Raw genomic sequence first — 12,334 nt, forward strand, 5'->3', positions numbered from 1 at the left:
TTCCCACTGAGCAGGGAGTTTGATGAGAGGCTCGATCCCGGGACCCCGGGATCATGACCTGAGCCGGAGGCAGACACTCAGCTGATGGAGCCACCCGGGCGCCCCCAAAATGATCTTTTAAACAAAGAGTTCTACCTGGAGCCCATGCAAACCAGGACAGACAGAGACCCACAGAGACGTTCGGCCACCCTAGTTTAAGGTAAGCGACACGTGTGCATTGTCAGCTGATGGGAGATTAAGATTCGATCTCAAGCAGTGACTGCCACGTTATGGGTGTGAAAAGTTTATTCTGCAGTTTCCAGGGGCTTTTGTTGAATTGAGATGCTCCTGTGGGGGCGTCCAGGCGCCTACAGACGTGGGAAGGCATGGGACAGGATCATCACAGGCGGCTGTCGGGTCGCAGGTGGTTAACGTCGAGTTGAGGCTCAGCTCCAGGGAAGCTTCGCTATTAGTCCCTGGTGGCTGTGGCAGTAAGTGACCTCCAACTCGGTGGCTTAAAACAGCACAATTTCGTTATCTCACAGTTCTGGAAGTCAGACGTCAGACACCCGGCTCTCGGGCCTCAAGTCAAGGAGTCAGCAGAGCCGCATTGTTCTGGGTGCTCTAGGGGAGAACTGCTTGTTCGTCCTTTTGAGGGGGGAGGATGGGGAGGTTAGGACATTATTTTTTTAAAGAGCAGTTTTAGCTTCACAGCAAAACTGAGAAGATACAGAGATTCCCCATATGCCCCCTGCTGGCACATAGGCACAGCCCGCCCCTCCATCAACATTCCCCCCAAGAGGGGCCCCTTTGTTAGAACCGATGAACCTACATACCTGCCAGAGTCCATAGTTTACTTTAGGGTTGTTTTGTTTGTTTTTTAAGATTTTACTTAATGATTTGAGACCCTTGCAATCATGCTGAACCCACCTGGATAAACCTGGACAACCTCCTCACCCCAAGGTGCTCACTTTAATCACATTTGCAAAGTCCCTGTTGCCGTGTAAGGGGACATAGCCATAGGCTCAGGGGATTAGGACACGGACGTCTTCGGGAGACCGTTATCCTGCCTACTACAGGCCCGTTGTGGGGCTCTCGGCAACTGCTGTTGTGTCCCAGAACAGGACAGTATATTTCAGATCTATTTTGGGGGGCTTTCAGAGCTTCGGGGTCTCCAGGAAAGAAGGTCTGTCTTTAAGACTGCTGACCTGGCCCAATCACACTCTCGGGGGAAACATTGTAGGACTCCTCCGTATTCAGGCCCCCACCTGTACCAGCTTTAGAGTACACTCTTTCTGGCAAGACCGATTCTCCGGGAAAGCAAGTCAACCGAAGGTCAAGGTCTCTGGGATGAGTGTTATGCTCCCGGGATGCCTTTCTTCCCAGGGAGGTTGAATCTTGGATGAGGGAAGGAAGGAGGGAGGGTCTGGGACCAAGAAGCCAAAGATGAAGAACTTGATTCTGACCTTCTCACGCAGGGTCTTCGTGTACTGACTCAACGTTGACAGGTGGGAGCCTGGCCACCTGCCAGGATGCAGGGCCTGTGAGCTGATCAGGAGGGGTCATGGCAGATGGTGGGGGGCAGGACAGAGTCTCAAGGCTCCTGTCCAGGGCTCTCTCAGACCCCGGACCCCAGTGACCAAGCCAGGTCTTTGAAATATCCCAGGGAAGCTCCTGCTTAACTTTGAGGTCTCCTCCTTCTGCCCCAACCACAGCCAGGACCCACTCGGCTCCATTCCCAGGCAAGACACCTGGGCCTCTCTGCTCACCTGTGCTGCTGGACATCCACCACTACGCTGACCACCATTGAGGGTGTCAGCCAGACTTAAAGGCTGACTGTGGACTGTCAGTCTGTCTCTGTTGCTCTTCAGTTGGCCACGGGTCTCCCAATGGCCGGTAAGTTAGACTAGAATCGGTGAGTCTTCCAGACCATCATTGACCCAACTCACCGAGTACCCAGGCGCCGGACTGGTGTTCTGGTTGCCTCCCCCACTGTGAGCCACATGTCTGTCAGACGATCATGTCTTGTGTGAGGCTGCATAATGGCCTTTAAAGATATCCACGTCCTAATCCCTGGAACTTGGCAACTATCTTATATAGCAACAGAGATTTTGCAGAGGTGACTAGGAATTTAGAGGTGGGAAGATGTAGACATTAAAGAGTTTGGTGGGTCTTGGTTCCCTGCTCTTGGCAGGCATCATCTACACCATTGGGATTTTCTGAGTGATCAGAGTGTCTTTGTCAATCGTGGGGGCTCCTTGGACCACACCTGAGTTATGCTGAGGAGATGGCTCAGGATGGAGGTTGGTCAAGGCAGAAAGACCAACCAGGAGGGGTGGGACCTTCAACCACCTGACCTCCATGGAAGGGGAGGGGAGCTAGAGATGGAGGCAATCGTGTGGCCCCTGATTCAGTCAACCACGCCTGCAAAATGAAATCTCAAGGAAAACTCTGGACACCAATGCTCAGAGGAGCTTTGTGGTTGGTACAAACATGACCCTGTTCACCATATGGATGTCATTTGGCTACTGTGGATTTGTGTCCTTTCTAGAGCTTTCCTGAGTTCTGTGAGTTATTCTAGTGAATTACAGAACCAAAGGAATTGTGAGAGCCTCTGAATTTGTATCAGTTGGTCAGAATCATTTGGTCCAAAGTGTGGGTGACCAATAACGCCCCCAAACTTGCAGCTCGTGTCTGCAGTGAGGACAGACACTCTTGTTAGGAACTGTGCCTTTAATCTGTGGGTGGGTCTGCACTAACTCAGGGTGTTAAAAGTGCCACAGTTGCCCTGGTATTACAGGGACCATCCTGGATTAAGACCTGGGTCAGTCTTAACTGCAATCACAAGCATCCTTATAGGAAGGGGCAGAGGGAGATTTGATGCCGAAGAAGGCAATATGATCAGGGAAGCAAGATACTGCCCTACTGATTTTGAAGATGGAAGAAGGGGCCATGAGCCAGGGAATGTGAGGAATGAAGCCCTAGAAGCTAGAAAAGGCAAGGAAACAGTTCCCACCCTGGAGTTTCCAGAGGGAGGCTGGCCCCGGTGATACCCTGATTTTGGCCCAGTAAATTTAATTTTGGACTTCTGATTTGCAGAACTGTCAGCGAATGTGTGTTGTCTTTAAGCCACCAAGCTGGCGGTCATTTGTTACAGCGGCTCCCAGAAACTCATATACCCCTTCCAAGCTGACTGTCTGGAAATCCATCAGTCTGGCCAACAGTCTAGTAGGTATGCTATCTGTCCAGGACTCAGGTGGCTCCTGGTCCTGGTTAGTGCCTCGCTTTGGGCGGCAGTCATAGAGCACCCAGAGGTCTGGGGTTCACTGGAAGGTTTACCTTGGCTAGGGAGTCTGGGTGCTGTTCCCTCTTCTGCCTGCTCAGTTGCTGCTCTCATGGCTGGGCAGCTTGGGGGCTCTCAAAGGCTGCCCAGAACTAAAGGTTGTTAGCCTGTCCTTCCCCTCAGTTGGACCTGTCTCCACTGGAAATTCTGGGAGAGCCCCAGATCTCCAGGATGGGAGCAGGAAACTTTGGGAGTGCAGGGTGAATTCAGATCAAAAGTCCCCAGCTGATAAAGTCAGACTCAGGGCACCCTACACCCCCCAAATGGGTTTAGCTACACTTCACACACCCCAACACCTTCTGCTTGCAAATCCCATGGTTTCTCAAAAAGTCCATCTTCTCTGGGATGTATGGGATCAGTCCATCCAGTGGTCACAGAACCTGTCTTAGGACAGAGAGACCTGCTCTTTGGATCCAGACAGCCCCTCTCCCACCTGCCTCAGGGCCTTGTCTCAGACTGTCAGATCTCCACCGTGGGGTGACAGTGTCCTCAAGGAGGGGCCACCCCTGCAGAATTCCAGCAAGGTTCCTTCCCTAGAGGTGTGGCTTCTCCAAATGCACCACGTGGCATTCGTGTATTCTTCCTTTGAGTCACTGATCACTTTGTTCCTGCGCCCAGCTAGATCAGAAGGAGGAGCACTGGGTCAGAGTCATTCCTCTGTCCCTAGAGCCTGACAGTTGTCCTGGGCAAGTACAGGTTACTCACTGAGCTTTGGAGCATCATAGGGCCAGGAGGTCACTTGGAGAGGTCGGGGTCACTCACAGGGCTGATACTGGGGTCTCTGGGATAAAACTTGGAACAGCTCACCAAAGCCACGAACCCAGATTCATTTCTCAAGGATTTATTGATGCTCCCTAGGACTTCGAAGACAGCTCACAAAACTCCTATCTGTGATGCCTCCCAGTTGGGGGTGGGTAATGCAAGAAAACCAAACAGCTCCATCCCTGAGTTGCCCTACTTTAATGGGGGGTGTGGGGCATGGGGTCCGTGGACTGGCTCAGGAGCCGGGATTTGAGTGGGGTTGGAGGCTGGGTTATGTCTGTGTGTGGGCTTGCAGTGAGGTTGGAGTGGAGGTCCCAGTGCCTTTACCTGCCTGGGTTGGGTGGGGCGGTTCTCAGTAGTGGATGGTGGACCTGGTGGGGGGAGGGCAGGCGCGGGGGTGGGGGGGCGCGAGGTGGGGAGGAATCAATGGCAGTGGCCGGCACCAGGACGGTGACCAGCTAGGGCGATCTCCCTGGGATGGGGTGGGGGGTGGGTACGGCTGCAGACACTGGTCAGCAACTGCGTCTCTTCTCACAGATCCAGTTGTCCCTCTCGTTCTCGCACGGCGCGTCGTTCCACATCCCCGTGCGCAGCATCATAGCGCAGTCCTCACGCCCCATAGAGTCATTGGGCTCCCCCGTGTTCCAGTGGCTGCAGGGGTTTGTGGGGGTGTTTCTGGCGCTCAGGGTGGGCCTGGCGTGCAGCCCTGAGGATCTACCCTGTTTATTGCTTGGGTCTAACCTAGACACGCTGAGGGTTTAATGTGAGCACGCACCTGCGACATCACTTTCTAACTCCCGGAATTGAACCCTCAGCCAGGTCCTGGGGTCCGGCCCGCCCGTCCCTACCGAGTCCCTGAGATGTGGCCAACGCACTTCCCGCAGGAGCTGACCCGTCCCGCTCCCCAAGTCCCTGCCCTCACCTGAAGCTGAGCGGGACTCCGTCCACCCACTGGTAGCCCTGGATCGTGCGTCCGCGGCGCACAGCCCGCAGGCCCAGCCAGTAACCGCGGCCTCGCGTGTTCCGACTCAGGAAGCCCTGCTCGGGAAGGGAGACCCGCCGGCTGCGTGGCCTCGCCACTCCCCCACCCCACCTCCCTCAGGTGAATTCCGCGCCTCCCTCCTGCGACCGCTGGGGGCTGCGCACCTGCTCCTCCAGGTCCCCGACAATCACCAAGTGCGCGCCCGCGCCCGCGCAGTTACGCTGCGACTCCTCCCATGTGGCCCGCTGGACGGAGAAAAAGTAGCAGGAGCCCTGGAAGGGCAGCCATGACGCGGGGCACTCTTCACAGGAGCCTGTGGGGTGGCGAGAGTCAAAGACGTGAACTGCTCCTGGTAGAGCAGACGGAAGAAACCCGGGGTGCGGAGGGGGCGGGAAGTGGACCCCTGAGGTCTAGAGGCGGAGGCACAGAGAACAGGCCAAGGTCAAGGTGCAGGATAGTGCGGATCAAGGAACCCCGAGGCCCACAGGTAGGTCCACTTGTCGCCTCCCTCTCTCCCCTCTATCTTGCTCACTGTTCCCCAGCCGGGCGGCCTCCAGAGCCCTGAAGAGCTCACTGCGGATGTCCTCGCGGTCCCTGCCCGCTTCAGCCAAGCTCTGGGTCACTGCAAAGTCAAGGGAGTTCAGATTATAAGTCAGGTCAGGGTCAGGAGTAGGGTCATGATTAAAGGTCAGCATCCACGTCCATGGTTAGGATCATGGTCAAGAATGACATCGCGGTCAAGGACTGTTCTAGCTGGTCCGGGGCAAGTTGCGGTTGGGGTCAGGAGTTGTAGTCAAGATCAGAGTCCAGCTGTCAGAGGTCAGGATCACAGGATAGGGTCGCCGTAACTCTAACCAGGATAGGTGTCAGTATGGGAATGACAACCAGGATGACGGATCAGGGGTCCAGGCGATGTCCCCCTCTCACCGCGATCGCTCAGTTCTTTCAGGGCACTCTCTTGCTGGATCAGCTTCGCCTGCGCCTCCTCAAGCTCGGTGCGTGTCCTCTGCAGCAGCGCCTGTGTCCCCAAGCCTGGGAAGAAGGGGGGAAGGGAGAGAAGGACCCGCGCGAGACGTCAGTAACCCACGGGTCGGCCGCCCACCCCCCTCCCACCTGCCCCCAAACCCCGCCCCCGCTCGCCTCCTTCAATCCCGACCCAAGCCCCGCCCCCAGCACGCGAGTCTCACAGCAGCTGTTGCAGGCCCGGATCTCCAGGTTCAAATTGCCCAACGCCGCGGTCTGCTCCGAGGCTGGAAGGATTCCCGCCCCACAAACACTCCCGGTCACCTGCGGGGACTCACAGGACACCCTTCCCCGCTCGGGGACCAGGCCCTGGGACCGCGGACCACCCACTACCCTGTCTCCAGGATCCTAAACACTCCGGCCCCGCACACCACGTGGGCGGGTGGCTACTAGTCCCGTACTGCACGCACCGTTTGTCCTCAGCAGGTCCTGGTGGCCAAGCAGCGTCCCTCGCTCGGTGGAGGCTGTGGAGAAGAGGCTCCTGCAGGTGCGACCGGGGACTCCGGCATTCTCCCCCCTCGCGCAGGGGGTGCAGGGGCCCCGTCTTGGGACGCATAGAAGGGGCGGGTAGGCATACATTCACGTGATGTGCACACACCCAGGGGACACAAACACATGGGGACATGCACACACATACATGCACGCACTGACATACACATGTGGGTGCGCACAGCCCAAAGATGTACACAGACTGTTCACACGCGTTCACACTCAGACCCAGGCTGGGGTCTGGGACCCAGCTGTTGCATCCAGAGACAGAGGGAAGGTCTATGTCCCCAGGGTGGCTTGACACAACCTCCCCTCATTATGTGGTCACTCACCTTTAGAAACTAGGACGCTCAGAATGAGGACCCACAGAACTGTGGCTACCACCAGAAGCAGGCCCAGGAAGAGGAGTCTCCGTCCCCAGCTTCCCCAGTACCCTGGGATAACACAGATGAACTCCTGGGTCCTTTCTGCTCCAGGACCGCCCTGGGTCTCTGGGCCCCGAGGATGGAGCCCTGGGTGCTTGGGCTCCTCCAAAAGAACTGAGGTTCAGAGAGGTTAAGTAATTTGCTCATGGTCACACAAGCTCCAAGTGGCAGAGTTAGAATTAGAATCTGGATCCAGCTCATTCTGGCACCTGTGGTGTCTCTTCTGCACCCAATATTTGGACTGCTTTTTGGCTGTTCACCTCCCTTCCCCCATCAAACCCCAAACCACTGACCAGAAAGACCCAAGCCGGTGAAGCAGTCCCATTGCTCATACCTCCAGGGGCTTCCTCGAGCCTGCTGTCCCATTTGCTGTACCCGACAGTGTCCATGGTAAGCAGATGCCCAGCCCTGGGCATAGATATAAATGTCGCCCCCTCCCAGTCCCGCCTACTCCTTTCCTTCCTTCCCATCTCCTTCCTCTCAGTTCCTGGTACTAGGACCCAAAGACCAATCACAGGGCTGGGCCCTTTCTGGTCTGGGCCTGTTTAAGGGTAAGTATGAAGGGGGGAATGGGGGAAGTGGAATCAGAGGTGAGGGGTAGAAGAGGGTTGAGTGGGGTAGAAGGAGTGAAGAGGGGTGGGGAGAGTGTGTGTGTGTGTGTGTGCACATGCGCACGCAGTCCTGGTCTCTCTAGCTAGACAGCTGCAGCAACATCTCCAGACTGGTGCTGGGGGCTTCATTTTGGAGCTCACCCCCATTTCTTACAGGTCTGGGGCCTGGTTTCTTCCAGAGAGGAACAGACTGAACCCAGTCAAATTCTGGCCCCCTTCCAAGAGTTCCTGAGAAAGCCCCCTCAGCTCTGGCCCCTCCTAGCCAGCTCAGCTTCCCCCCTCAACTTCCCTGCAGGTTTCTGGAGACTGAAGCTGACCCTGACCTTAATTCAACTCTTCTTGGCCAGAAGGGAGAACACAGATGTTTGTTGGGTGGTGGCCAGCTAAGCTTCTGGATTCTCTTATTGGGTGGGTGAGTGGGGGTGTATGTATGTAACCTCAAGAAGCTTCAGTTTTTCTCCTCTGAGGGGAAAAAGCAGGGACAGTGACAGGTCCTCCCCTCAAAGGATGCTGAGATAAAGAAATGAGGTTATGCACGCCAAGCCCAGGGACCATCCCCAGGCATAAAACTCACTAACTGTTCATTAATTCTTTCAGTAAATATTGTAAATATTGGACAGCTACTGCGTGCCAGGCACCAATCTAGGAATTGTGTGTACATCAATGCCACAAAAGAATCAAATTCCTTCCTTCTTGGAGCACACATTCTAGATGGGGGGTAGAGAGAGACAGACAAATAAAAAATGAACATAATGCAAAAGTAAGTTATATGCCATAGTGGTTCTCAACCGGGGGTGATTATGCCTCCCAGGAGACATTGGTCAGTTCTGGAGACATTTGTGGGTATCACGTTTTGGGAGGGTAGGTACTACTGACATCTAGGAAATGGAGACCAGGGATGCTGCGACACATACCCTAACACACAGGACAGCCCCCCACAGCGAGGAGTGATCTTCCCAATGTCAATAAGGCTGAGGGTGAGAATCCTAATGTCATATATTAACAAGTCACAAGTGCCACGAGAAAAAAGGAAAAGAAAAGTCAACAGGATAAAAGGCTTGGGCAGTGGGTTGGTAAGTGGGCTTCACCAAGAAGGACAAATATTATTCTTTTATCAAGCACTTCCCACATTCCAGTTTCTCCTGTAGATGCGTGAACACATCCCACTTCCCAAATCCTCTGAACAACCCTGAGAAATAACAAACATTATCTCTACCTTAAAAAAAATTTTTTTAAATTCAGTGCCCATTTTCCTACCTTGTTCCAGAAAGAAATGCGAGACAGACATGATAAAAAAAGATGAAAAGGCAGAGGGTGAGGCAGCTGGTTGGCTTAGTCAGTTAAGCATCTGCCTTTGGTTCAGGTCATGATCCAGGGGTCCTGGGATGAGCCCCACATTAAGCCCCCTGCTCAGCGGTCCCTCTGCTTCTCTCTCTCCTTCTGCTCTTCCCCCAACTCATGCTCCCTCTGTCTCTCTCAAATTAAAAAAAAAAAATCTAAAAAAAAAAAAAAAGATGAAAAGACAGAGGCAAAGGAGAAATAAGGACCAGGAAGGGAACATGAATTTAAGAGATGAATCTAGTGCACAGAATTTAGCCAGAGATACTGGACTCTTGATAAATGCCCCAGGAAAGTAGGGTCAGACATATGGGAATGCGCTGCAAATTCTTTCAGAGGAATCTCTCCAGCAGACATGTCAACCAAGTCCCCATCCAACTTTCCATAAATACAGCAGCAATTTTCTGCCAGTGGGCGGAGGTGGACAGCTTCATGGTCAGGTGTGGTTTTAGGGAAAGCAGGCTCACCTTAGCTCAAAGCAAATGGCTGTCCCCACTGTTGGGGTGCTTTTAGCAGGTTTCTAGAAGCATTGAGTTTGAGACCACAGAGAAGCTGGCTGAATGAGAGGCAAGCCACGGGCTTCGGTAGATACCCAGGAGGGATCTGTCCCTGGCACGCTCTCTCTCTAAATGAGAATCCTGAGCCTAAAGGAAATCATTTAAGTACAGTGGGAGAAACTATGCCTCATATGGAAACCAGGACATGCAAAATGTCACCAATGAGCCAGATGATAACCTCAGGAAAATAACTTACTCTCTTGGTACCCCATTTCTTCATCTTTAGCATCAACAGGTGGTAAAACTTTTGTTACCCAATTCGTTATGTCTCTGTGGCGATGTAGAAGACAGCTGTGAATGTACTGTGAGATATCTGATTTACTATACAAGTACAGGATAGTATTTAATGTAATGGTGTCCCCGTTTACTAAAGACATCGCCGTGGTCCTGTATCACTGGACCAGTGTGGAGCACCAATTGGGGCTAGCCTCAGGCTTCAGTGGATACTGGGAAGCATCTGTCTTTGGCACTCGGTCTCTCTCTCTCTCTCTCCCCCCCCCCTCTCTCTCTCACACACACACACACCCGCAGGAATTTTCAATGGCAGACCCAAAGATTTCCTTTAGAAATGATCTTGGTCCTGTTCACAGACAACAGGCAACTAAGACCTCATGGTTTTAAGTCAAAAGGTTGTGCTTTAAAAAAACAAACAAACAACATGTTACTTATGAGAGAGAGAGAGAGAGAGAATGAGTGAGGCAGGGAGGACCTGAGGGAGAGGGAAGCGCAGACTGCCAGCTGAGCAGGGAGCCTGACAGTGGGCTCTATCCTAGGACCCTGGGAACATGAGCCAAGCTGAAGTCAGACACTTGACCAACTCAGCCCGCCAGGTGTCCCTAACCTGTACATCTTTAAAGAGTACAGTTTTGACTAACCCCTAACACCACAATGTATGTGGATGATGGATGTGACCATGACCATCCAAAGTTTCCTGCGTGCTTGGTAAACCTCCCTCCTATCCCCCAGCTACCATTGACCCACTTTTTGTCTTTAGAGTGGTTCTCGTTTTCTAGAATTTTGTATGAATGGCACCATACAGCATGTAGCCTCTCGGGGCTGGCTTCATTTGCTTAGCGTAACTATTCTGACATTCCTCCGTGTTGCATGAACACTTCCTTCCTTCCCACTGCTAGCTAAAATTTCATTGTGTCAATCTACAAGTGTGATTCTATAGTCACCTGCTAGGGGACATTGGAGTTGTTTCCAGTTACGGCTGTCATGAATAAAACGGCTGTGAGCTTTTGTGAGCAAGTATTGTCGTGCATATATGCACTCATTTCTCTTGGGTACATACCTAGGAGTGGATAATTGCATTATATGGTAGGTATGTTTCATTTTTTTAAAAGATTTTATTTATGTATTTGACAGAGAGAGATCACAAGTACGCAGAGAGAGAGGAAGGGAAGCAGGCTCCCTGCTGAGCAGAGACTGGATCCCAGGACCTGGAGATCATGACCTCAGCCGAAGGCAGCGGCCCAACCCACTGAGCCACCCAGGTGCCCTGGTATGTTTCATTTTTTAAGAAACTGCCAAACTATTTTCCAAAATGGCTGTGCCATCTCTCATTCCCACCAGCGATGAATGAGAGTTCCGTTTCCTCCCACATTCTTGCCAGCACATGACATGGTCAGTCTTTTTAATTTTGGCCATCCTCTTATTAGTACAGTGTGATTTTTAATTGGCATTTCCTTGATGATTAATGACGTGAAGCATCTTTTCCTATGCTTCTTTGCCATCTGAGTATTTTCTTTGGTGACCTGTCTCTTTGGATGTTTTGCCCGTTTAAAGAAATGGGTTGCCTCATTCCGTCTGAGAGAGCAACTCTACTGGAGCCGTCCAAGGAAGTTTGGCCAGGGTTGTCACTCTCACTGTGTTTGTTCAAATCGGCACCGCCTGGTCTAGAAATATGGCTTCATTGTTTGCTGCCAGTGTCTCTGTCGGTATGTAAAGGATACAGGCTTCACTAAGTTGGATTAAGTGAACCACCTTCCAAGACAACCTACCTTAACTGCAAATATCCAAGATACCTACAATGCTAACTCATTGTACATAAAATAAAAGCACTTAGATTATTATTTTTTTAAAGATTTATTTATTTGTTTGACAGACAGAGATCACAAGTAGGCAGAGAGGCTGGCGGGGCCTGGAGAGCAGACTCCCCGCTGAGCGGAGAGCCTGATGTGGGGCTCAATTCCAGGACCCAGGGATCATGACCTCAGCCGAAGGCAGAGGCTTTAACCCACTGAGCTACCCAGGCACCTCATGAATTTTTTTTTTTAAGGACTGGTTGGAGTGCATGGGTGGCTCAGCTGGTTAAACAGCTGCTTAACTTCGGATCAGGTCATGATCCCAGGGTCCTAGGATAAAGCACCGCATCGGGCTTCCTGCTCAGCAGGAAGCCTGCTTCTCCCTCTCCCAGTCCCCTGCTTGTGTTCCCTCTCTCGCTGTGTCTCTCTCTGTCAAATAAATAAGTAAAATATTTTAAAAAAATAAAAAGGGATTGGTTCTTTTCTTATTGTTTTGAGAGGTTTTTATATATAATCTGGTAACAAATCTTTTATCAGATATGTGATTTCCCCATCTTTTCTCATCTGTGGTTTTTTTCTTTTCATTCTCTTAACAGTGTCTTTCAAAGAGCAAAGTTTTACATTTTCCAATATATCCATTTTTCTTTCATGGGTTTTGGTTTTGGTGTTCTATCTAGGAAATCTTTCCCCAATCCAAAAACTTCTCCTACATTTTTCCCAGAAATTTTATAGTGTTGGGTTTTACATTTAGATCTTTGATACAGTTTGAGTTCATTTCATAGAAGGTGAAAGATCTTA

The 12,334-nt window shown here is 51.9% G+C and overlaps 1 protein-coding gene and 1 pseudogene across 1 annotated transcript; one reads left to right on the forward strand and one right to left on the reverse strand.

Moving 5' to 3' along the window:
- Positions 1 to 4,147: 4,147 nt before the first annotated feature.
- CLEC4G (C-type lectin domain family 4 member G) lies at positions 4,148 to 7,422 on the reverse strand. Its single transcript, XM_044255420.1, has 9 exons — positions 7,338 to 7,422; positions 6,911 to 7,012; positions 6,500 to 6,553; positions 6,254 to 6,316; positions 5,994 to 6,098; positions 5,599 to 5,688; positions 5,231 to 5,379; positions 5,007 to 5,122; positions 4,148 to 4,735 (listed from the first exon to the last, which is right to left on the reverse strand). The coding sequence occupies exons 1-9, from the start codon at positions 7,417 to 7,419 to the stop codon at positions 4,597 to 4,599; spliced, it is 900 nt and encodes a 299-aa protein (XP_044111355.1). The 5' UTR covers positions 7,420 to 7,422; the 3' UTR covers positions 4,148 to 4,596.
- A 150-nt stretch (positions 7,423 to 7,572) lies between these two features.
- Positions 7,573 to 11,486, forward strand: LOC122910258 (annotated as a pseudogene).
- The last annotated feature ends 848 nt before the right edge of the window (positions 11,487 to 12,334 follow it).

This window comes from Neovison vison, chromosome 6 (assembly GCF_020171115.1).
Source record: "Neovison vison isolate M4711 chromosome 6, ASM_NN_V1, whole genome shotgun sequence".
Taxonomy (NCBI): Eukaryota; Metazoa; Chordata; class Mammalia; order Carnivora; family Mustelidae; genus Neogale; species Neogale vison.

Bases quoted from the DNA above. Each gene is read 5' to 3' on its own strand.
- CLEC4G (XM_044255420.1), bottom strand. From the start codon at position 7,419: ATGCCCAGGGCTGGGCATCTGCTTACCATGGACACTGTCGGGTACAGC. The intron at 5,689-5,993 runs GTGAGAGGGGGA...TTGACTTTGCAG, and splicing joins GAAAGAACTGAGCGATCGCG to TGACCCAGAGCTTGGCTGAA. The intron at 5,380-5,598 runs GTGAGCAAGATA...GCCACCCCACAG, and splicing joins GGCCGCCCGGCTGGGGAACA to GCTCCTGTGAAGAGTGCCCC.